The sequence below is a fragment of the Bos indicus genome, chromosome 4, assembly GCF_029378745.1.
Source record: "Bos indicus isolate NIAB-ARS_2022 breed Sahiwal x Tharparkar chromosome 4, NIAB-ARS_B.indTharparkar_mat_pri_1.0, whole genome shotgun sequence".
NCBI lineage: Eukaryota > Metazoa > Chordata > Mammalia > Artiodactyla > Bovidae > Bos > Bos indicus.
Genome location: NC_091763.1, coordinates 63798759 through 63825659, shown reverse-complemented (window position 1 = coordinate 63825659; position 26901 = coordinate 63798759). Strand labels below are relative to the sequence as shown.

The following is a 26901-nucleotide window of genomic DNA, read 5'->3' as shown; positions in this document are numbered from 1 at the left end:
GGTGACTTTGATCTCAAAAAGTGTATGGTCTCTTTGAAGAGACCAAATATGATTATATGGAAAGTTAAATAAGAATACATGGTTGTACACAGTTAAGTAAACAGTAAACTGTAGACATTCTCTGTATAAATTCAGAGACAGGCAATATTGTGAAGTGGTTAAGACTGATAGATAATCTTTGGATTAATAGATTAATAGATTTATTCTTCTGTAAAATGGGGATAACAGTATTTTCCCTATTGGGTGATTGAGATTTAAGCAAGAGAGTGAATGTGAAGTGCTTTAGATAGTGCCTGGTACATATAAGGCTGCTACATGTTAGTCAGTCAGTCATGTCCAACTCATTGCAACTGTAGCCCACCAGGCTCCTCTGTCCATGGAATTCTCTAGGTAAGAATACTAGAATGGGTAGCCATTCCTTTTTCCAGGCAATCTTCCTGTCTCAAAGGTTGAACCCTGGTCTCCTGCATTGCAGGCAGATTCTTTACCATCTGAGTCACCAGGGCAGCCCAAGGCTACTATCGATGGTAGAGAAATAAAGTTTTCTTGGGGTAGTTGAGATTGAAGCCAAATCCTAAAGGATAGGTAGAGTTTAGACAATTGGAAAGAATGATATTTATCATAAATTCTAGCTCTGACATTTAATTTACTTTGTGACCTTTGGCAAGTCTCTGAGATTCTCTGTGCCTGGTTTTCTTTTTTTGTAGAATGAGTTGTTACAATTTTAGTGCTCGATGCATAGTTGGTACTCAACATATAATAGTTGCTCTTATCATAGATGTAGTTATTGTCACTGCTGTCATCATCACTGTCATCTTTGTTGTCATCATCAGCATCATCAGGGTAGGAGGCAAGAATTTGGCTATGAGCTGTGGTTTCTCGGAATGGAGGGAACCAAGATTTATATTTGGGGAAGGGTCTTACTGCAAAATCTTTCTTCAAATGAAAGAACTACTAGAAAAATAGAAAGCTTTGATTATGATAACAGGGGTTTAAACTGGCTGCTGTGGCCAGGATGTGGGGCTTGCTGTAGAATAAATTTTATTTCATATCAATTTTCTGAAACATATAATGATACCAGGTATACTTTTGCAATGGCTGTTTTCTTACCTTTTTTGTTTTCTTTCTTTGTTTTCTTACTTTTTGAGTAAAGTTTTTTTTTGGAAGGATCCAAATTGTGTGTTTTTACTATACTGAAACCTATCATAAGATAAATAGTTGAAAGGACCATACTCTGCAGCTTGGCACTGTGATCACATACCTTCGGAGTGAAATTTGAAAATGTTAAGTTATTGATGCAGAAAATCACAATAAGGTCATAAAATTATTTTTATTAAGCCAGTAGAAATTATATCTATATTCCCAAAATGAAATCTTTGTCCTTTTCATTTTGGTGTTCATGTCGGATTTAGTGATAATTCATGGCATCACTGACTTGATGGCATGAATTTGAGCAAACTCTGGGAAGTAGCGAAGGACTGGGGAGTTTGGTGTGCTGCAGTCCACGGGATCGCACAGAGTCAGACACAACTCAGCGACTGAACAACAGCAATACATTATTTCAGCTAGTAATTGTGTTAATAAGCCTTTTGCTTAATTGCTTTTCTCTTTAGAACGATACCGCATTCAGAGTGAACAATTTGAGGATCTTTGGCTTATAACAAATGAGCTTATCATCCGCCTTCAAGAATATTTTGAAAAACAGGGAATCAAGGATTTCACATGTTCTTTTTCTGGATCGGTGCCCCTTGAAGAATATTTTGAGTTGATTGATCATCATTTTGAGGTGTGTATGATCATAACCCATATCATCTGTAGTTTTTCAGTGTATGAAAGAGAAGGGGATCCTGTAGAGGTAAGAATTCTAGTATACATGCCATTAGGCAGTACGCCAAGTTGTTATTCTTATGTGGGTGGTGGGGTTGTGAATCTTTTCCTGCCCTCTTGCCCAATTTGTGATCAATTGCAGACTTTTACAGAGTGGCTGCCTGGAGCTAAGCATGTGGTCTGGCCTCAGAACAGAGCTGGTTTAAGTCTCCCACATGGGGGTTTAACCTTTGACCCCAATAACCCAGTGCTAAAACTATTTGAGCTTATCGGCAGCCATTTGGCTAACTAATTCTAGCAGGCCATAAATGAGGTGTGATTATAAAGTAAAGTGATTTTTCCTTTTCATTTTTAACAAGCACACCAGAACTTCTGCATCTGAATAAGGGTTAATCACATAAAATATTCTCGAGTATCTGGCAGAATGGGTGCTTGGTAAATGCTGAAGGATTAAATGTCTAGATCAGTGAGATTTGCCAGTGACCTTGTTGCCTGGATATGTTTGCACTTCTTCTTTGGAATTATCTTCAGAGCCTGTGTTAGATTTTCTTGAGTATCTTCAGAGTGTCAAATCTTTATCCTTTGAAAACTGATTTGATATTTGGAAATAGTCAAGATTAATGTTTTTGTGAAAACAGTTAAACAATGACAGTCATTGTTTTAAGTCCCATGTGTTTAAAAAAAGAATTCACCAAGCTTTACTTACTTATTTGCCTGTAAGTAGATCCTGTAGGGAATTACCCAGAGGAATTTCAGAAAGATATTGAAAATTATTTAGGAAGCATTGGTTTCCTAGAGTGGCTACTTTTTAAGGAATCCATAGGTTTTTGCATCTCTGTAAACGTGTGTGTGTGCAAGCGTGTATGTGTGTATTGTAGAGAGAGAGGAAGAGAGAGAGAATATGTAAATTGTCAGTCACTTGAACATTCTACTTAATATTCAGTTCCTTGAACATTCTAAGACAGTTGACTTTAACCTATAAATAAAGACTTCTTTGAATACAGTGTCAACATAAAGGGAAATTTTCAGTGAATACAGTCCAATTGCAGATAATACAACATTATCAAATAAATTAATTTGGGTTTTCTGTCACCTATGCTGATAATATTGTATAGGATAGTATACTTTGACCAAATTGTGGCACCAAAAGTCAATAGTTTGGGAAATAATATTTAGATACTCTAAGTATTGAGAACCTTTGCAATTCTCTAGGATATATCTGAAGAAATTCCTGCCTAACTATGCGAAACTGAGGTTCAGTGACTTACAGAAGAGAGTTCGTAGAAAGACTATACTGATTAAATATTTGTAACATTTAAAATCAAAAACATTAGTTTCTAATTGACTATATTTGACATATAGTCCACATCCCTCCTGTCTGTATATTTGCTGGCTAGTTAATCCTTGCAGTTTCTACATCACGGACATTTCTGGGGAGGGACTTAGGGAATATGTTCAACTATATACACTTTTACTTGTTAAACAAGTTAAAAAGTGCATGCTTATACTTCCTTTACTCTCTGGCCCCACTCTCTACCTTTTTTTTTTTTTTTTAAATACAACTTTCAACTTTAAATAAAGGTGGCTTTTGGACTCCAAGTGTCCTTTAGCATAAGCTCCATGAAAACAGAATTTTTGTCTGTTTTATTCATTGTTGTAATTCCTAGTGCCTAGAACATTACTTGGCACTAAGATACATACATAATTGTTAAGTGTCGAAATTCTGATATGTGAAAACATTTCAATCACTGCTATTTTGTTACACATGCAGACACCTGGCTGATGTCTCAATACTGAAGATATATTTTTTATTTCATGAATTGAGGAAATAAAATATTATAGCAGGAAGTCATACAATTAAAAGTGAAGTATTGATAACTTTGATCTCTGATTCCTCTGCCTTTTCTAAAACCAGCTTGAACATCTGGAAGTTCACGGTTCATATATTGCTGAAGCCTGGCTTGGAGAATTTTGAGCATTACTTTACTAGCATGTGAGATGAGTGCAATTGTGTGGTAGTTTGAGCATTCTTTGGCATTGCTTTGGCATTGTCTTTCTTTCTGCTGGATCATTGAAAAAGCAAGAGAGTTCCAGGAAAACATCTATTTCTGCTTTATTGACTATGCCAAAGCCTTTGACTGTGTGGATCATAATAAACTGTGGAAAACTCTGAAAGAGACGGGAATACCAGACCACCTGACCTGCCTCTTGAGAGACCTATATGCAGGTCAGGAAGCAACAGTTAGAACTGGACATGGAACAACAGACTGGTTCCAAATAAGAAAAGGAGTACGTCAAGGCTGTATATTGTCACCCTGCTTATTTAACCTCTGTGCAGAGTATATCATGAGAAATGCTGGGCTGGAAGAAACACAAGCTGGAATCAAGATTGCCGGGAGAAATATCAATAACCTCAGATATGCAGATGACACCACCCTTATGGCAGAAAGTGAAGAGGAACTAAAAAGCCTCTTGATGAAAGTGAAAGTAGAGAGTGAAAAAGTTGGCTTAAAGCTCAACATTCAGAAAACTAAGATCATGGCATCTTGTCCTATCACTTCATGGGAAATAGATGGGGAAACAGTGGAAACAGTGGCTGACTTTCTTTTTTTGGGCTGCAAAATCACTGCAGATGGTGACTGCAGCCATGAAATTAAAAGACGCTTACTCCTTGGAAGGAAAGTTATGACCAACCTAGATAGCATATTCAAAAGCAGAGACATTACTTTGCCAACAAAAGTCCATCTAGTCAAGGCTATGGTTTTTCCAGTGGTCATGTATGGATGTGAGAGTTGGACTGTGAAGAAAGCTGAGTGCCGAAGAATTGATGCTTTTGAACTTTGGTGTTGGAGAAGACTCTTGAGAGTCCCTTGGACTGCAAGAAGATCCAACCGGTCCATCCTAAAGGAGATCAGTCCAGGGTGTTCATTGGAAGGACTGATTCTGAAGCTGAAACTCCAATACTTTGGCCTCCTCATGCGAAGAGTTGACTCACTGGAAAAGACTCTGATGCTGGGAGGGATTGGGGGCAGGAGGAGAAGGGGAAAACAGAGGATGAGATGGCTGGATGGCATCACTGACTTGATGGACATGAGTTTGGATAAACTCTGGGAGTTGGTCATGGACAGGGAAGTCTGGCATGCTGCAGTTCATGGGGTCGCAAAGAGTTGGACACAACTGAGCGATTGAACTGAACTGAACTGAACTATTGATAACTTTTGCAATATTCTTCTTAAAAAATTAGTTGTTATATCACTTTAAATTTTGGTAATGAATTTTTTTTCCCTTCAAAAGAATATTCTTTGATGTTGCTACTTAAGTGCTTCTTAAGTGCTGAAACTCGGGTTAAAGGAGGGTAATAAAATTCCAAGATTTTCTCTCACTGTTTGCAGATGACATGATCCTCTACATAGAAAATCCTATAGACTCCATCAGAAAATTACTAGAGCTAATCAATGATTATAGTAAAGTTGCAGGATATAAAATTAACACACAGAAATCCCTTGCATTTTTATACACTAACAATGAGAAAACAGAAACAGAAATTAAGGAAACAATTCCATTCACCATTGCAATGAAAAGAATAAAATACTTAAGAATAAATCTACCTAAAGAAACAAAAGACCTATATATATAAAACTATAAAACACTGGTGAAAGAAATCAAAGATGACAAAATAGATGGAGAAATATACCATGTTCATGGATCGGAAGAATCAATATAGTAAAAATGAGTATACTACCCAAAGCAATCTATAGATTCAATGCAATCCCTATCAAGCTACCAACGGTATTTTTCACAGAACTAGAACAAATAATTTCACAACTTGTATGGAAATACAAAAAACCTTGAATAGCCAAAGCAGTCTTGAGAAAGAAGAATGGAACTGGAGGAATCAACCTGCCTGACTTCAGGCTCTACTACAAAGCTGCTGTCATCAAGACAGTATGGTACTGGCACAAAGACAGAAATATAGATCAATGGAACAAAATAGAAGGCCCAGAGATAAATCCACGCACCTGCGGACACCTTATGTTTGACAAAGGAAGCAAGAATATACAGTGGAGAACAGACAATCTTTTTAACAAGTGGTGCTGGGAAAACTGGTCAATCACTCATAAAAGAATGAAACTAGAACACTTTCTAACACCATACACAAAAATAAACTCAAATGGATTAAAGATCTAAACGTAAGACCAGATTAAAGATCTAAACGTAAAACTCCTAGAGAAGAACATAGGCAAAACACTCTCCAACATAAATCACAGCAGGATCCTCTATGACCCACCTCCCAGAGTAATGGCAATAAAAGCAAAAATAAACAAATGGGACCTAATTAAACTTAAAACCTTTTGCACAATGAAGGAAACTATAAGCAAGGTGAAAAGACAGCCTTCAGAATGGGAGAAAATAATAGCAAATGAAGCAACTGACAAACAACTAATCTCAAAAATATACAAGTAGCTCCTGAAGCTCAATTCCAGAAAAATAAATGACCCAATCAAAAAATGGGCCAAAGAACTAAACAGAAATTTCTCCAAAGAAGACATACAGATGGCTAACAAACACATGAAAAGATGCTCACCATCACTCATTATCAGAGAAATGCAAATCAAAACCACAATGAGGTACCATCTCATGCCAATCAGAATGGCTGTGATCCAAAAGTCTAAAAACAATAAATGCTGGAGAGGATGTGGAGAAAAGGGAACCCCTCTTACATTGTTGGTGAGAATGCAAACTAGTACAGCCACTATGGAGAACAGTGTGGAGATTCCTTAAAAAACTAGAAATAGAACTGCCTTATGACCAAGCAATCCCACTGCTGGGCATACACACTGAGGAAACCAGGAGTGAAAGAGACACATGTACCCCAATGTTCATCGCAGCACTGTTTATAATAGCCAGGACATGGAAGCAACCTAGATGTCCATCAGCAGATGAATGGATAAGAAAGCAGTGGTACATACACACAGTGGAGTATTACTCAGCCATTAAAAAGAATACATTTGAATCAGTTCTAATGAGGTGGATGAAACTGGAACCTATTATACAGAGTGAAGTAAGTCAGAAAGAAAAACACCAATACAGTATACTAATGCATATATATGGAATTTAGAAAGATGTTAATGATGACCTTATATGCGAGACAGCAAAAGAGACACAGATGTGTAGAACAGTTTTCTGGACTCTGTGGGAGAAGGCGAGGGTGGGATGATTTGAGAGAATAGCATTGAAACATGTATATTATCATATGTGAAACAGATCACCTGTCAAGGTTCAGTGCATGAGACAGGGTGCTCAGGGCTGGTGCACTGGGATGACCCAGAGGGATGGGATGGGGAGGGAGGTGGGAGGGGGGTTCAGGATGGGGAACACATGTACACCCATGGCTGATTTATGTCAATGTATGGCAAAACCCACTACAATATTGTAAAGTAATTAGCCTCCAATTAAAATAAATAAATTTTTAAAAATTCCAAGTTTTTTCCCCAGTTGTGTGTGTTTTCTCCACACATGCATTGAAAAAGAGGGGAGTTTGGTTTGATATCAGAAATGTAAACTATGTTTGATTTCTGAACATACTAAATATGATACTTCAGAAGTATTATGACTGTTGTAAAGTTAAAGTAGCAGTTCACATGTTCTGGTTTCATGGAGTGTTCCCTATGACTTTGATCAGTTTTCTTTATTTTAATAATATTAAATTCAAAAATTATTAAAGAGTTATATGGAAAAGAGTCATTTCTGATTCTCATCCTCCCATTATTCAGTCTCTTTGGATGCAACTTTTGGTGTCCAGTTTCTTGTGATCTTTCTAGAATTGTTCTATGTAGTCACAACTATGTTACTGTACAAATTTTTAGAAAAAAATACAGGCATGACATTCTGTATTTTTTTACTTTGCTTCTTTGAATGCATCTTTGGCTAGCATTGCTTATCTGTACCTACATACCTTTTTCCTCTATTGATAGCAGTTTGATTATTAACATTATCTTACTGTAATTGGAACAGAACAAATTCTGTAATGAATATCTTTGCATGTACATTACTTTTTGCAAGCACACCTCTTGGAAAAATTCCTGGAAGTGTGATTGCTAGGTCAAAGGCTGTTATGTTTGAGAACTATTTGTATTAACTTCTCTGTGATCTTGCCTACTTTTCTAATGGATTGGTGCTCTTTTTCTTACTTATTCGTTTGGGTTGTGGTCACTTTTTTTTTTTTATCGGTTTATAGATGCTTTCTAGATATTATGGCAATCACATAGAACTTTTTTTTTTTTTTTTAAGTTAGTAATTTATCAGGTGTGTGTGTGTGTTTGTATATGTGTGACTTTTGGCTTTTGACTTATAAAGATCTGTCTCATGCCAAAATTATTTTAAAAATACAATTTTCTAGTACTTTTGTTTTATTTAAACTTTTGATTCCTCTGCAGTTGGTTTTGCTATAAATGCTAGGGGAGAGATTAGAAATTATTATTCTTTTTTTCCCTTGTATATTTAATCAGTTTTCACAAAATGTTTATTAAATAATCTGTCTTTATCCCTTGGTAAGTGGGCCATTTTTACTAAATTTCTATCCAGCCTATTTCACTGTATCATTTATGTATTCATGAATCAAATATCATACTGTTTTAATTCTCTAAACTCTTCCTCTTTACCCTTTTCAAATTTTTATTGGAGTCGCCAGTATCCCTACTTTAGAAACATTTTTGTTGTGCACATTTAGCCTGAATTAAAGAAATTCTTCATTGTAGTTGCGGATAAATGGTGAAAAATTAGAAGAACTCTTGTCTGAAAGAGCTGTACAATTTCGGGCCATTCAACGTCGGCTGTTAACAAGGTTCAAAGATAAAACACCTGCGCCCCTCCAACACCTGGACACCTTGCTGGATGGAACTTACAAGCAGGTAAGTATAATATCAGTGGTAGTTTTCTACTACTAGATATAATTTTTTCCCTCACCCTAGAGTCACATACCAGACTACCAAGGTTAGGTGTTTCTTTCCTGTATATTATGAAACAGTGAACAGCATACAAGCTTTAGAGTCAGAATTTAGTCAAGCTCTGTCACTGTCTACTTATGTGACTTTGAGTAAATTAGAATAGGTCCATCCATATTTTACTTTTCAGAGTTTTTGTGAGGATTTTCTGTCATTTCTTTGAAGCAGCCAGCATAATGCCAGGCATATAGTATATGCTTCATAGATAGTAGCTATTATGGTTAGTATGTTTTTTGGACAATTCTTGGTATATCCCATAATTGTCATAATTCTCAAATTGTCTTACAGAGTAATTGGATCATACATCCAGTTTTTGTCAGCTGATGTTTTAAGATAGAATTCTGTTTTTAAAATTGATGTAGAGTTGATTTACAATGTTGTTCTAGTTTATGCTGTACAATAAAGTGATTCAGATACACACACACACACACATTCTTTTTCATATTGTTCTCCATTATGGTTTATCACAGGCCACTTCCCTGTGCTGTATAGTAGGACCTTGTTTATCCATTCTATATACAATAGTTTCGGAGAAGGCAATGGCACTCCACTCCAGTACTCTTGCCTGGGAAATCCCATGGACGGAGGAGCCTGGTAGGCTATAGTCAATGGGGCCGCTAAGAGTCGGACACGACTGAGCGACTTCACTTTCACTTTTCACTTTCATGCATTGGAGAAGGAAGTGGCAACCCACTCCAGTGTTCTTGCCTGGAGAATCCCAGGGACAGAGGAGCCTGGTGGGCTGCCGTCTGTGGGGTCGCACAGAGTCGGACACGACTGACGCGACTTAGCAGCAGCAGCAGCAGCATGCAGTAGTTTGTGTCTGCTAGTCTCAAACTCCCAATCCCTTCCTTCCCCAGTTATCCTCCCCCTTATCAATCACAAGTCTGTTCTTTATGTCTGTGAGTCTATTTTGTAGATAAATTCACTTGTGTCATATTTTAGATTCCACATATAAGTGATATCACATGATATTTATCTTTCTCTTTTGTCTTACTTAGTATGATCATCTCCAGGTCCATCCATGGTGCTGTATAACATTATTTCATTCTTTTTTATGGCTGCGTAATATTCCATTGTGTATGTGTACCATATCTTTATTCATCTGTTTGACCATTTAGATTGTTTTCATGTCTTGGCTATTGTGAATCATACTGTGAATATAGGGGTATGTGTATCTTTTTGAATTATAGTTTTGCCTGGATATATGCCTAGGAATAGGATTTCTGGATCACATGGGAACTCTATTTTTAGCTGTTGAGAAACCTCCTTAACTGTTTTTCATAGTTGCTGCACCAACTTACATTACCACCAACAGTGTAGGAGGGTTCCTTTTTCTTTATACCCTCTATAGCATTTGTCGTTTGTAGACTTCTTTAGTACTGCCATTCTGATGGTGTGAGATGGTGCCTTATTGTAGTTTTGATTTGCATTCTCTATTAATTAGCAATGTTGAGCATCTTTTCACGTGCCAGTTGGCCATGAGATGGAATTCTTTAATGGCCCTTTGTTCGAGCTCAAAAAGTCTTTTTTCTTCCTCTTTGAGTCTTTCTTCTACCAATGGTTTATCATTTGCATAACTAGGGTTATCTGAGTCTTACTCTTAAGGTATTACATCTTTAAAAACTATTCAAAATTATCATCTCAGGCTTGAAATAATAATTTTTAAAATTGAAATTTCATGGATAAGGTCTCTTCCAGTTCTACTATAAAGAAGTCAGCTTTGATTAACTACATTATGTCTTCTTACATTATATCTTCTATACAATATCAGTGATCCATTTCAAAATCAGTGTTGATGATATACATAGTCTGTTGATTTTTTTGATTGAATTTTTTGTTGAGATAGTTGTATATTCCCATGCAGTTATAACAAAAAGTACAGCTAGGGACTTCGCTAGTGGATAAGAATCTGCCTGCCAGTGCAGGGGACACAGGTTCGATCCCTGGTCCGGGAAGATCCCACATGCCTCAGAGCAGCTAAGCCCATGAGCCACAACCACTGAGCCTGATTGCTGTGATTACGGAAGCCTGCATGCTCTAGAGTCCATGCTCCGCAGTTAAGAGAAGCCACTGCAATGTAAAGCCTCCGCACCACAACAAAGAGTAACTCCTGCTGGCGGCAATTAGAGGTAACCTGCAAGCAGCACTGAAGACCCAGCACAGTCAATAAATAAATAATTTAAAAAGAAACTATAAAAAAATACAGCTAAATTTCATGTATCGTTTACCCACTTTCTTCCAGTGGTATCATTTTGTAAAACTATAGTATAATATTAGAACCAGATTATTGACATTGATAAAATCTGTAGATTTTTATTCAAATTTCCACAATTTTACCTGTACTTATTTGTGGATGTGTTAAGTTCTATACAGTTTTATGTAGGTCTGTGTATCCACCGTCTTGTGTATTCAAGATACCAAGCAGCTCTATCGCACAAGACTTCTTCATGTTGCATTTTATTGACAAAACACCCTCCCCAACACTGCTTCTCTACCACATTCTGCTGTTTTTGGAAGAATGAATCAGATATTGTTTTCATAGTTAGCTTTTCTAAAGGGAAGAACCATGGAGAAGGAAATGGCATTGCACTCCAGTATTCTTGCCTGAGAAATCCCATGGACAGAGGAGCCTGGTGGGCTACAGTCCATAGGGTCACAAAGAGTCAAACATGACTTAGTGACTAAACAATAACAGCAACAGCAACAACAAAAAGAAGAAAAATAGCTTATTATGTGAACATCACTAAATGTATTGATAATATATTTGCTTCTTGAAATTTTCATGGTTATTTGAAAATCAGTAGCAATTGGAGGGACAGTCTGCAGCAATAGTAGATTTTTGGCAAGAACATGGGGCTTCAAGACCAAAGACCCCAGTTCTGTCACTTATTAGCTGTGTGGCTTTTGGCAATTTCCTTACCTTCCCAGAACTTCAGTTTCTTTCCATAAAAAGGAACACATACTCACTGTCTTATTACAAAGATTCTATTCCATAGTGGATGTAGAAATGCTTGGTAAATTGTTCTACAAATACAGATTGCAAATTTCTTCTGTGCTGAAGCAATTACGTGACTCAGGTCAGTAAGCACTAATGCTGTTTCTGTTCCAGACTTGTTTTTCTCTCTTAGGTATACTTTTTGTTTTGGTTTGTTCTTCATTTTCCTTCTTTTTTCCCCTCCTTCTTCTTCTTCATATATCTTTGATGATCTATCTCATTCTTAGGCTTCCTGCCACATCTGCACTTGGAGCTGAAGAATGTTGTCTTTAATGGTGCTGTATCATTTTGTGGACACAATGGCAGAGGGATCTTTAAAGGGGTTTGATGAAGATCCTTGATTTAATGCTTTCCATATTTTATATATAGCAAGACTTTCTTTGTCTTTTCTACATTCTAAGTTCTGGGATTTATTTTTTTCTGCTTAGGTCTTAAGAGTGCTAGATGTCCAGGAGCTGCTATGAATTCCAATAAATTTTTTAAGACAAACTGAGGGTGAAGCCCAAATCCCTTCATAAATGAATGATTGTATGTTGCTGAGTTGGCTGTAGTGTGAAATAATTGATATGGTATTAATATATTTATTCATGTAATAGAGTCAGTGATGGTATAGTTGTACAGGTTCTGAGGTCAAAGTTTGGCTTACTATCTCTTCATTCAGTAATGGTAGCTCTTGTTATTTAGGAACCAAATGTCAGTTTGCCAGGTATAGAGTGGGTAAGGCCAGGGCGGGCAGGCAGTATGACTTCTGTGCCCTTGGTGTTTAGCAGAAGCTCTTGGGTGTGTGCATGCTCAGTCGCTTCAGTCATGCCTGACTCTGCAACCCTGTGGGCTGTAGCCTGCCAGGTTCCTCTGTCCGTGGGATTCTCCAGGCAAGAATACTGAAGTGGGTTGCATTTCTTCCTCCGGGGGATCTTCCTGACCAAGGATTCAAACCCACGTCTCTTAGGTCTCCTGCATTGGCAGGCAGGTTCTTTACCATTAGCGCCACTTGGGAAGAAACTCTTGGTATTACTAGCCTACACAGTGAAGACTGAACTGAAGACAGTCTCTAGTCTTCTAATGACTTGGGGTGTAGGATCATGAGGTCAAGCGACTGTCTTCTCCGCATCCCAGGTTGTTTCATCTGGATGTATTCTTAGAAGGAAAATTTCTCAGTCAAAAAATATTTCTCACTCACAAACAAACACACATCACACACACACACACACACACACACGTGCACATACATATTGCTTAGCAAAAATGTACTGAATTATAATTCTGCTGGCAGTTTATAAAATAATGTCTGTTTTCTAGGTATTATTGTTTTTGATAATTACAGTTCTTAACCTGGTAAGATAATTTTACTGTTATCTTAATCTTTCTTTGCTTATCAGTGAGGTTGAACATTTAAAAAATGTTAACCAGCCATTTACCTTTCTTCTATTGTGATTTACATGTGTAAACCCTTTTGGTCAATAGTTTATCAACTAGTGCAGCTTTTTGTTATGCGTAAAAAATACTTTGTGTATGTAAGAAATGTAATCTCTCTTCACATGTAAAATTTTACCAATTTGGCATTTGCCTTTTATTTTTTAGACAAGTAAAATTTACAAAATCTTTGCATAGTAAAATCTATTCCTCTTTTTCCTTCAGACATCACTGTCTAGGAAAGTCTTCCTGTGCCAAGAGTACATAAATATCAACTAAGAATTTATTTTAACATTTTTATGCTATCATTCGTTATTTATACTTTTTTAATCCATCTGGAATGTATTATGCAATTTACTGGGAATCTGATCTTCTCATCAAAATGGTGAACTAGTTGTCTCGGCCCCTGCTTATTGTATAATCCTTTTTTTTTTCTTACTGAGCTGAAATACTATTTGTAACATTTAACAATTTTACTGTATAGCGAACTATTCCAAACCTTAGTGGTTTCAAACAACAACAATTCATTATTGCTCATGAGTCTTCAAATCAGCTGAGCAGTTCTGCTGACCTGGGCCATGGTTAGCTGTTCTTGTTTGAATTCACTCATGTGTCTCTGGTTAGCTAGTTGGTCAGCTGGAGACTAGATGTACTTACATATTTGGCATTTGGCTCACAGTTACATGGAGTGATTGTGCCACATGTATCTCCTGTGTGGCAGGCTGGCCTGTGCTTGTTCACCTGGTGGCTACAGGTCCCAATATACAAATACACTTCAAGTCTCTGCCTGTGCTATGTCTCTAATTCCCATTGGTTTTGACCAACCCAGATCAAAGGGCTGGGAAAATAAACTCTTCTTCTTTATTGAAGGAGTAAAGGATTGTGGGCATTTTCACAATCTACCCCAAATTAGCATATAGTAATGGTGGCTCAGACGGTAAAGAATCCGCCTGCAATGTGGGAGACCTGGGTTCAGTCCCTGGGTTGGGAAGATCCCCTGGAGGCGGGCATGGCAACCCACTCCAGTATTCTTGCCTAGAGAATCTGCATGGACAGAGGAACCGATGGGCTGCAGTCCAGGGTGTTGCAAAGAGTCGGACATGACTGAATGACTAAGCACAGCACAAATTAGCAAAATGTTTTAAAAGCTAATTTTTGCAACTTTCCTAGCCTTTGAACTTAGGTTTTTCTATATTTTGTACTTTGAAACCTATATTTTTTTTGGTTACTAAAATTTCATTAATTCATCATCAGTGTGGTCTATGGATTCTAAAGATAATTTCTCCTGCAATTAGTTAGATTTAAGAAAACAGAACATCTGTGCTATTTTCAGGCTAGTGCCCAAATACTTGCCTATGTGCTAAGTTATAGTCAGCTGTTTTGGGGATGGAATCTGTTATTTAGTCTCCTGTCAGTCACCGCCATAGTCCTGTCCAAGGTGGGCTTTATCTGTGCAGTCACAGAACCCTGTGTTTGGTTTGAATGCTCTGTGGTAGCCATCTTGAAATTCTTAAGACTTTTTGAACATGAGGCCCCATATTTTGATTTTGCTCTGGGTCCCTCAAATAGTGCAGGTTGTTGTAGCCCTGTTGGGATTTCTAATGAGAATGAGACAATTGGGAGTTCAAATGTAGAGTGTAATTCAAAGACATACTGTTTTTATTACCACTACCCCAAAATCACTTGTAAGTTTCCTTAAAGACGAACAGGAAGGGATGTAGTGGGCTCCTCTGAATAGCTCAAAGGTTTTCTTCTGGGACTGGCCTCTTGGTTAGCTGACAGTGAAGTGACAAGGGTTATTGCATTTAAGGTTATCATCTTGCAATTAGTTGTGTCTAAGCATGTTGTGGGTGGCAGCCTGTGGGTCACTGGCTTCAAGATGCACCACGAATAGTTATGAATTTTGATGTACAAAGAGTTTAGCCAACAACTCTTCTCCCATTTTTAACTGCAAGTTATTTCTTATATCTTGTATCTTTGATTGAATAGGAACCCCCAAACCACATCACCACATTATAATTTTAGTAGCATGCCTGTCCTGTATAGTGTCTACCTACCATCACATCAGACTTCACTGGGGCATCTACCGACCTCTTTCCTGAGGTCATCCTACTGCTGAGGCAAGGAGAGAGGACTAGCATGTTCACTCTGGAAAAGCATCTTGTGATTCTTACATGGGAAGGATCTGGTTTCCAATGAATGAGGCTTTTCCAGTTGCTCACCACAATTTCTATACCTTATTCTAGAATTTTGGAAGAAAAGTCTTGACTTTGTCAAAGAACTTTCACCTTTATTTCAACTTTCATAATGTTGAAAGAAAGTAACTATGTCAAGAGTTTCTTTTTTTCAACAGTCAGAAACCTGTATTTCCTCATTTGGATAATTATAATACTGCTTTCTCAATCACCTGAATATATTTTTGGAGGACCTAAGAAAGAAAGTATGGGAAAGATGGGAAATTCGTGTTTAATGAGGATCTATTGAGTCTGAGGTACATTTCGCTTATTATTTCATGTAACATAATCATCTTATGTGGGTGGCATTCTTATTTCCATTTTATGGTTGAAGAATTTGAGACTTAAAGCAGGGTTAAACCACTTGCTCAGTGTTACACAGATATTAAATCGTCTATTCCAAAGTCCTTGCTTCTATTATTTCCAGGTGAGACATAGACATCATAGGTTTTCTTTAGCAAATCTATAGTCAGGCTGACGAAAAAGGAGATTTGTGCATATTTGTGCATATTTGTACATATTCATGGTGTGTATATGTATATATTCATGATCATTCAATATTCATTTTATATGTACCGATCAGAAAGTCACAAAATCTTCTGGAGAGCTCCCCAAAGTGTGTATTACATCTGACACTTGTGTATCAGAGGAAGAGGTGAGTTTGTTAATGTAACTAATGCTGAAGTTCAGTTTCTTTGCCATCAAATACCAGTACTTATTGCATTTGGCAGAAGAGCTTTGGAAAATAAGTTCTCTTTGATGTTGTAAAATTTTCATGTGTATTTGTTTGTCAAAGCAGGACTGAATGGTTGAATTGAAATAGGGGAAATTTAGACTTACCCTATAGTTTAACTTGTGTTTTAATGCTTTTATCTGTACTAAGAATTTTTTTTCCTCCACTTGAACACTAACCCTCTGTTGTAACAGAGGAAAAGTGTTTACTAATCTAAAAGTTTACTTGTGTCACATGACATATATGTAATGTAATGACTGATAGCCATTAACGTTCTAGAAAGGTACTTGGCTGATTTTTCTGTTCTGCAAAACTGAGGCTGTATTAGACACAATTTTAAACAGAGATCCTGTGGTTTCTAATTTGCTATTTGTTACTTTTTCTATGCTTAAAACTTCCTTCCATTCTGTTTATTTGTGTGGTATAGATATATAAAAAATCATTTAAAGTCACGCAGAAATCTAAGAGCACTTTGGTCTGTGATTTTAAATGAGCATGATTTTGGCTGATAACACAAAGGAATATGTGATGAAACCATTCAGAGGCCTATTTGCCTCTTTGCATTGGCAAGTAAAAAACAGTACACTGATAGACTGAGAAGAAAGTATCAGGGATTTGATGATGTGGCTGCATTTTTTTCCTTATAACTACTTAGAAGCTAAGAAGTTCTTTCTCTTTCCAAGGAGATAGAATAAACAGATGATAAAGGGAGCAGAGAAACATGTAACCATATATTTGGGATGATTGGGAGAGGTAAGTTTGAAAAAAAATTAAAAGGATGAGATGTTAGTAAAAAGAGAGAGTTTGCATATTTTCACTTCATAGTTCTATCCTTGGATGTTTAAGAAAGTAGTTTGCAAAGAAAAAAGACATTCATCAAGTTGCTCATTTATGGTATTAATCATTTTTTGTAAGAAATGGTAAATCAGCTTTCTGTAGTTGGAAAATGATCAGATAATTGTAGTACTCTCATTTGATGTGTCATGGGCTTCCCGGGTGGCTCAGAGGTTAAAGCGTCTGCCGGCAATGTGGGAGACCTGGGTTTGATCCCTGGGTCGGGAAGATCCCCTGGAGAAGGAAATGGCAACCCACTCCAGTATTCTTGCCTGGAGAATCCCATGGACGGAGGAGCCTGGTGGGCTACCTACCGTCCACGGGGTTGCAAAGAGTCGGACACGACTGAGTGACTTCACTTTCACTTTCTTTTTCTTATCATTATTTTGTCTCATTATTTTAAGAACTGCAATAATGTGAAACATTTTAAAAAATTGAAAAAAGCAGACTAGTTTATGCTGCTGCTGCTCAGTTGTGTCTGACTCTTTATGACCCCATGGACTATATATATAGCCCACCAGGCTTCTCTGCGCATGAGATTCTCCAGGCAAGAATACTGGAGTGGGTTGCCATTTCTTTCTCCAGGGGCTCTTCCTGACCCAGGGATTGAATCTGTGTCTCCTGTATCTCTTGAATTGGCAGGTGGATTGTTTTTTTACTGCTGAGCCACCTGGGAAGATTGATATGTAATAACTTACAAATAGATGTAGCTATGATAGATGAGTATTGAAAGATTTGGAAGGAGGATAAAAAATTGAAAATGATATACATTTGTTATATATGACTTTAAATTCTTAAATAACATTTAAGATATTTAAAATATTATTATAATCATAATTTGACAAGCACAATTGTTTTTCACCATATGTGAATGTACTTAATACTACTGAACTGTACACTTAAAATAGTTAAGATGGTAAATTTTATGTTCTGTTTTACCACAATTCATAAAATAATAACTTTTTGAAAAATTAGATGTGAGAAACTCCTGGTCTTCATTGGTTTTCTGAGGAAAGTATTTTCTCTCTCCTGTATATACCTTATAAGTTTATTTCTCTAGTCTCCTCATGTGTAGAACTTTTGAGTTATCTTGACATATATGAGTTAGTTTATTCCTATTCACTTAAAAGAAAACAATTAGATACTTGGATGGTATACTTGAGTGAATATATGAGTAAGGATGGGCATTATCTTGCTCTGACTGTAACCTCACCAGTTCCTCAGCTAAACTGGAGAACCTTACAGAGCTCTTTCAAAAATGATGCCAATTTTTCCTCATTCAGGTCAGAGTGCAATCTGGAATGTACTCTCCAAAGTGTGTTTCTTTTAAGTACATCACTGATGTATTCAATATATGTGCGTGGCTATATTCATTGGAAGGACTGATGCTGAAGCTGAAGCTCCAAAACTTTAAGTTACCTGATTGGAAAAGACCTTGATGCTGGGAAAGATTGAGGGCAGGAGAAGAAAGGGGCGACAGAGGATGAGATGGTTGGATGGCATCACTGACTCAATGGACATGAGTTTGAGCAATCTCCGGGAGATAGTGAAGGACAAGGAAGCCTGTTGTGTTGCAGTCTATGGGGTCACAAAGAGTCAGACATGACTGAGTGACTAAACAACAACAGCAGTAGCTACATTAAAAAAGCAAAATGAAACAAGTAAACTTAATTTTGATAATGTGTTTTATTTAACCCTGCATACCTAAAGTATGGATGTGAAAGTTGGACTGTGAAGAAGGCTGAGCACCGAAGAATTGATGCTTTTGAACTGTGGTGTTGGAGAAGACTCTTGAGAGTCCCTTGGACTGCAAGGAGATCCAACCAGTTCATTTCTGAACACCAGCCCTGGGTGTTCATTGGAAGGACTGATGCTGAAGCTGAAACTCCAATACTTTGGCCTCCTCATGCGAAGAGTTGACCCTGATGCTGGGAGGGATTGGGGGCAGGAGGAGAAGGGGACGGCAGAGGATGAGATGGCTGGATGGCATCACTGACTCGATGGACGTGAGTCTGAGTGAACTCCGGGAGTTGGTGATGGACAGGGAGGCCTGGCGTGCTGCGATTCATGGGCTCGCAAAGAGTCGGACACGACTGAGCGACTGAACTGAACTGAACCTAAAGTATGAGTTTGAGCAAGTTCTTGGAGATGGTAAAGGGCAGGGAAGCCTGGTGTGCTGCCGTCCATAGGGTCAGAAAGAGTTGGACATGACTGAGTGACTGAACAGCAAACAGCAACAATCTAAAATACTATAATTTCATCATAAGCAAATAAAAATTATTAATGATATTTAATATTTTTTCACAGTAAGTCTTTAAAACATGGTTATTTTACCCTTGCAGCACATTTCAAGTGCTGAATATCCGCATGTGGCTAATGACTACCTTAGTGAAAATTGCAGTTCTAGCTACAGATAATTGTCAACTCAGTTTTATATTGTTTCTTATAATGTCTCTTTTCTTGATTTTTTTCTTCCTTTAGTCCCTCTAAATTCTTGTTCTTGATAAGACTATTGTTGACCATTGATTTTCACTCACACGATGTGAATATTAGGTAGTGGGAAACACTAAGACTACCAGGAACTGCCAGGACACTTTGTTTACATAAACCATGACTTCAGGTATTGTTTTTAAAAAAAAAAGTGTCAAATTTTGTGTCAATAGATTTGGGTCCCAGTTCCAGCTCTCTCTGACTCTTTGACTTTGGGTGTGTCACAACCTCTCTAAGCCTTCGCTTCTTCACTTTCATCTTTGGACTTCCTTAGGACCTTTTTGAGCAGCATCCAGCATGGGGCTTATCTTCTAGTAAAATTCTCAATAAATATTTATTGTGCTGTATAATGATTAGGACAAGGGACTTCGAATCTTTACGTTTCTATCAGTACAGACTTTCAGAAGCAAACGGGACCTTTTTGGGTCATCTAGTGCCAACCCTTAGACTGGGATGTGGTTGTTAGCCAGTCGTTTGGTGGATGCTAATGCTAGTGATTTAAGCTGCAGGGCTTTGTGAGACTGAATTAGTTTTCAAAAAAATACGTAAGTGCAAAGTATTATTATAAATTAGAGCTACGCTTCCCTGGATTTAGGTATATAATGCTAATTGACATTAATGGGGATTGTACATAAACCAAGGGGAGAACAGACCTATTAGCGTATAAAAAACATTCTGCTTCTAGTATCAGTCTGGTATGCTTTACTTCCCTGGGGCATATGCATTTTTTAAAAATAAATTGAATGCATACTTCTTTATCTTCATGTTATTCAATCAGTATTGGAGTTTTCTGCCTGCTAGTGTTGGTTTAAACATCTCCCTAGATTATAAATTCAGTATTAGGGTTTTATTTTGGCAAACTTACCAGATTCAGAAATGTGATATTCATCTGCATTTCAAACTAAAAGTTATCAGGGGTACTCTCTCGTGCTGAAATTTCATTCTATTTGTGGTTTGATCTTTTGAAAAAAAAATTAGTCCTTTGACATACACTTAGAAACAAGATGTTTCTAATATTACAATAAAACAATTAATGGCTCCATTATAAGGAAATGAAAATCTTATCTTTTTGTGTCAGTGATGAGAGAAAAATATATAAGTGCCCTCCAATTATCTGTAATTGTATGAGGTTTTCTTTCATTTATGTTCTCTCTCTTCCTGTTTAATCCCATTTAGCACAATTATTCCTTTTGTATTAGTTTTCTCTAAATGGAGTTCTGAATGGTTTGAATTGTGAATTGACAATGATCACAATCTTTACAACCCCTCCTCCTCTCCACCTTCTTCTCTTCCTTGCCTTTCTCTTTAAATAAAGGAAAACAAATACAGTTTCCTGGAGAGATTATTTTATGCACTTAGCAAAAGGAAGATCATGTATGGCCTTTGTAAGAATGTCTATGAACAACTGAATAATTAAATCATTCTGAATAATTAAATCATTTTTAATTAAATAAATTTCTGATATATTAATCAGAATGATATCAGAATGATATATTTCTCTGTATATTAATAATTAGAGGTCTAATAATTCTCTGAAAATCTGAAATGTAACCAAGGATAAACTGAGGTGTTATATTTTTAAAAAGCTAAGAGACTGGGCTTCCCTAATGGTTCAGTGGTAAAGTATCTGCCTGCTAATGCAGGAGACTTAGGTTCCATTCCTGATTTGGGAAGCTCACACATGCCATGGAGCAACTAAGCCTGTGTGCCACAGCTATTGAGCCTGTGCTAGAGCCCACGTGCCACAGCTACTGAAACCTGTGTGCCCTAGAGCCTGTGCTCTGCAACAAGAGAAGCCTGCTCACCACAGCTAGAGAGTAGCCCCTGCTTGCCGCAACTAGAGGAAAGCCTGCAGAGCAACCAAGACCCAGCACAGCCAAAATATAAAAGATAGAGACATAACTGTATGTCTAGGAGCAAGGTAATAATAGGTAAAAGCTGCTGCTGCTAAGTCACTTCAGTCATGTCCGACTCTGTGCGACCCCATAGACGGCAGCCCACCAGGAATAGGTAAAAGCAGTTTCAGCTAATTAAAAGGGATGAATTTTGAACATTGGACTTTAAATGGATTTAAATTTATTATCACTTTACCTGGGAATCATTAATAAAATATTGTACAGTAAAATCGGCCGGCTTTTATCATCATTATTTTACCTGATGGATCAACTCATATTGTTGTTTTTAAATTTCCTTTTATATGATTTCCAAATCTCTTATAGCAGGATAATAGATTTCAGGAGAATCAAACCACTTTTCCCACCCAAGTATTAGTTCTCTGCCTCCGTTTATCCCCATCTAAGACTGGCTTCTTGACAGTAGTTAATATTCTTGTTCAATTGGTTTTCCAGTTGGAAAGACAGGCTCAGAAGGCATATTCTTGGAGATGTTTTTCCCATGGAAGTGACAGATTTTCACAGGGCCATCTTCCTCCGTCTTTTATCTTACTGTCATGATTCAAGGTAAAGATGTGTAAGAGAATTGGCTCTTGCTAAGTTGAGGCCATGGACTCAAGGACACTCAAGGAAACCACAAGGTCCTGGTACTTATAGTCTAATATGTTGATTACCTGTCTGACACATTAGACAAGACTGATCTTCTAAATGTAATTATCTATAGTTTTTCTTTTTTTGTTTTTGTCCTATCTCATTCTAAGACCTTTAGGGCATCACTGTTGTCTATCCAATCAAGTTGAGACTTCTTACTCTGACACTCAAAGGTCTCTGAAGAGTGGAACTCAAGGCCTTCCTGTCTTAACTCCTACTTCTGCAAAACCTACATGCCAGTCAAGCTAGCATAACCTTTTAAACAAAAGCTCTATTGATGTATAGTTTGCATAATATAAAATTCACCGGTCGTATGTATACCATTTGATAATTTTTAGTAAATGTATACAGTTGTGCAGCTCTCCCTTACCACAACCCAATTTTAGAACATTATCCCTATAACTAAAAGCTCCCTTGTGCCCATTAACACTTAATCCCCTTTCCCAACCTTAATGCCAGGAAATTACTGTCTGTTTAAGTTGACCTTTTCTGGATATTTCACATAAACAGAATAACATAGTCTTTTGGATATATATATATATATATATATAAAATTTTGTTTTGTTTTGTTTTAACAACATCTGCTTTTGAGGTTCATCCATATAGTAGTATGTTGTTGGAGCTTGTTCCTTTTTATTGCTGAATAGTATTCCATTATTTGGATATAGCACAATTTGTTTTTTATCAGTTGATAGATATTTGGATTGTTTTCAGTTTGACCAACAATGTAAATAATGCTACTGTGAACATTCATGTATATGTCTTTATGTGAACACATGTTTTCTTTTGGTAGATTATTAGGAGTAGAATTGCAGGGTCATATGGTAAATTTATGTTTCTTTCGATGAGATTCACAAACCGTTTTCCTCAGGATTGTGTTGTATCATTTTATATTCCTACCAGCAGTGTATGAGGGTTCAACTTTTTCCACATGGTCACCAACACTTTTTATTCTTTTTTTAAACTACAGGCATCCAGTGGGTATCTCATTATGATTTTAATTTGCATTCTTCCTAATGACTTGTGATTTGGGCATTTTTTCATTTGCTTATTAGGCTATTCTCTTTTGATCAGACTTACCCTATGCATTTCTTCCATTTTGCCTGTGCTTATCCTATTCTCACTACCTGAACCTTACCTTTTTTTGATCCATTTTCTTTCTTGGAAGCTTCCTACAAAGTATATCTTCTTTTTTAAAGCATTCCTTTATTTCTTCCTGCCACTTCCAGTTATCTGTGGTCTCTCCTTCCTTTAAACTTCAGGAACACTACGATTAATCCTCTGATGTAACATCTACTTACATTTTTCTGCCTGACACCATAATTGCTTGAGTTTTTGCTTCTTTTCTCCTGATGATCTATGAGCTCTTGGATGACTGGTATAGTTTTTTTACTTACCTACCAGTGCACAAAACAGTGACCTACTGGGACGAGTACTGCATGAATGTTTGCCAGATAGACTTGTAGATGTTAAAGAAGAGAGGCTTCTTTACTTAGTTATAAAGGCAGATAGTCTAAGTGGGCTCTATTTCAGTCTGCATTAGCTACAGACAGAATGCTTCCTCTCACTTTGCAAGGATTAATCTTCAATTTATTTTCATGTTCCTTGGGCTCTTTAGGGCATGAATTCCAGTACTGATCATCTCAACTGATTTATCTCCTATGCCTACAAGTCCCTGGTTACAGTCATTCCTTTTCTTCGGGAAACCAACATCAGAACATTGTCTCTGTTCATGCTGTCACTTGAGATTCATGGCTCAAAGCTTATTTGCATAAAATCCTGTCTCACCCTGGTCAGTCACCTCTCTCATTTCTCTTAGCAATCTCCTTGAGCTGACTACTCATGGTCTATATGATTTCTCTTATGGAACTTTCTGATGTTTACTTATGTATAAAACTATATGTTAGAACTGTGAGGAAAGGACTGATAAAAATTAACCGGAGGTAGTTTCTACTTGTTGATGTATTGATTGCACACACCACTTGTTTGTTGTTTGAGCCCTGAGGATAGAGCAGAAAACAGATCTGAGGACCGAGCCTGGTGGTCCTCCAACACTTAAGTTCTATTAAGTACTGTTTGTTCCTCCAGTGAACAGTCTAGACAAAAGTGCTATTTAAAATTCTTTTGTCTACTTTTAAAATACATATAATTTGACTTGCTTTCTATCAGATTTTCAGGTACCATTTTCTGTTTCTTTGTTTTCCTGATTGTAATAGCCCTGTTGACTCCTAATTTACTGACTCTAGAGGTTTCAGTTCAGTTCAGTTAAGTCGCTCAGTCATGTCTGACTCTTTTTGACCCTGTGAATTGTAGCACGCCAGGCCTCCCTGTCCATCACCAACTCCTGGAGTTCACCCAAACTCATGTCCATCGAGTTGGTGATGCCATCCAGCCATCTCATCCTCTGTCGTCCCCTTCTCCTTCTGCCCCAACCCCTCCCAGCATCAGGGTCTTTTCCAATGAGTCAACTCTTAGCATGAGGTGGCCAAAGTATTGGAGTTTCAGCTGTAGCATCATTCCTTCCAAAGAACACCCAGGGCTGATCTCCTTTAGGATGGACTGGTTGGATCTCCTTTCAGTCCAAAGGACTCTCAAGAGTCTTCTCCAACACCACAGTTCAAAAGCATCAATTCTTCGGCACTCAGCTTTCTTCACAGTCCAACTCTCACATCCATACGTGACCACTGGAAAAACCATAGCCTTGACTAGATGGACCTTTGTTGGCAAAGTAATGTCTTTGCTTTTGAATACTCTATCTAGGTTGGTCATAACTCTCCTTCCAAGGAGTAAGTGTCTTTTAATTTCATGGCTGCAATCACCATCTGCAGTGATTTTGTAGCCCCCCAAAATAAAGTCTGCCACTGTTTCCCCATCTCTTTGCCATGAAGTGATGGAACCAGATGCCATGATCTTCGTTTTCTGAATGTTGAGCTTTAAGCCAACTTTTTCACTCTCCACTTTCACTTTCATCAAGAGGCTTTTTAGTTCCTCTTCACTTTCTGCCATAAGGGTGGTGTCATCTGCATATCTCGGGTTATTGATATTTCTCCCGGCAATCTTGATTCCAGCCTGTGCTTCTTCCAGCCCAGCATTTCTCATGATGTACTCTGCATAGAGGTTAAATAAGCAGGGTGACAATATACAGCCTTGATGTACTCCTTTTCCTATTTGGAACCAGTCTGTTGTTCCATGTCCAGTTCTTTTTTTTTTTCAAGTCACAAAATTTAATATTTAAAAGTTATCTTTGTTAAAATAAGAATTTAAAACTCAGAAAACGTTAATTGCTTTATCTGACAGTCTTGATCTTTGTTTCATGATTAAGCTTACACTTGTAGAAAAATTTCCTTTGGTTTTGTGCTGATGTTGGTCAAATTGTTAATTATGAGTCTAAAAGCATGTTCAAGTTGAGCATTAGCATTTATGTCATTTCACAGAAACTCATTTTTCTCATAATGATGAAAATATTTTGTCTGTCTTAATTTTGGATTTGCAAACTGAAATTGAGTTGCTTTTTTAAGTTCAGATTTTTTTTTTCTCAGAACATTTTTTTTTTCTCTTTGCGTTTCTTGGGTTAATGCCTTTACGAAAAACTGGTCCATTGTTCGAGAAGGCAATGGCAACCCACTCCAGTACTCTTGCCTGGCAAATCCCATGGATGGAGGAGCCTGGTAGGCTGCGGTCTATGGGGTCTCGAAGAGTCAGACACGACTGAGTGACTTCCCTTTCACTTTTCACTTTCGTGCATTGGAGAAGGAAATGGCAACCCACTCAAGCGTTCTTGCCTGGAGTTGCTTCCTGACCTGAATATAGGTTTCTCAAGAGGCAGGTCTGGTATTCCCATCTCTTTCAGAATTTTCCACAGTTTATTGTGATCCACACAGTCAAAGGCTTTGGCATAGTCAATAAAGCAGAAATAGATGTTTTTCTGGAACTCTCTTGCTTTTTTGATGATCCAGTGGATGTTGGCAATTTGATCTCTGGTTCCTCTGCCTTTTCTACAACCAGCTTGAACATCTGGAAATTCATGGTTCACATATTGCAGAAGCCTGGCTTGGAGAATATTGAGCATTACTTTACTAGCGTGTGAGATGAGTGCAATTGTGCAGTAGTTTGAGCATTCTTTGGCATTTTCTTTTTTGGGATTGGAATTTGGCAAACAGATCACCAAGTTTGTTTGTTTGACACATAGTTAAGACTAGTGAGTACTAATCAGAGAAGGCAATGGCAACCCACTCCAGTACTCTTGTCTGGAAAATCCCATGGATGGAGGAGCCTGGTAGGCTGCAGTCCATGGGGTCGCTAAGAGTTGGACACGACTGAGCAACTGTACTTTCACTTTTCACTTTCCTGCATTGGAGAAGGAAATGGCAACTCACTCCAGTGTTCTTGCCTGGAGAATCCCAGGGATGGGGGAGCCTGGTGGGCTGCCATCTATGGGGTCGCACAGAGTCAGACACGACTGAAGGGACGTAGTAGTAGTAGTAGTAGTAGTAGTAGTAGTAATGAGTACTAAACAGGGCCTAAAGTTCTTGTCCATGGTTTACGTGAATTTGTTTTAGGGCATGAGCTTTATTTATGAATCCATTTTAAGAGTTCAGGTGTGTTCTCCCCATACTTTCTCCACCTGCTTATAATTCTTACTGCTTTGGATGGATGACATTACTGGAGAATTGACATCTAGGTAGCTTATACTGTACTGAATGTACATGCCTTCCCGTGTTTCTATATGCATACATACATTCTTTTAGTTTGTTACAAAGATTTTCCCGCTTCAAAAATAAAATGAAAGCAATTTCTAAAGTTAGACACCATGTGATGCACCTCT

General features: G+C 37.6%; 1 protein-coding gene across 4 annotated transcripts in view; it reads left to right on the top strand.

Annotated features, from left to right (window-relative positions):
- BBS9 (Bardet-Biedl syndrome 9) overlaps positions 1-26901 on the top strand; it is a 478678-nt gene that overhangs the window by 248514 nt on the left and 203263 nt on the right. For all 4 annotated transcript variants that reach the window (XR_011566256.1, XM_070787856.1, XM_019958787.2 and 1 more), the window contains 2 exons: positions 1614-1786; positions 8586-8738. Coding sequence is in view for 3 of the 4 variants with exons in the window: in XM_070787856.1 (XP_070643957.1) it covers positions 1614-1786; positions 8586-8738 (326 nt within the window). In the remaining variant the exon portion in view is untranslated. The remainder of the gene's footprint in view (positions 1-1613; positions 1787-8585; positions 8739-26901) is intronic.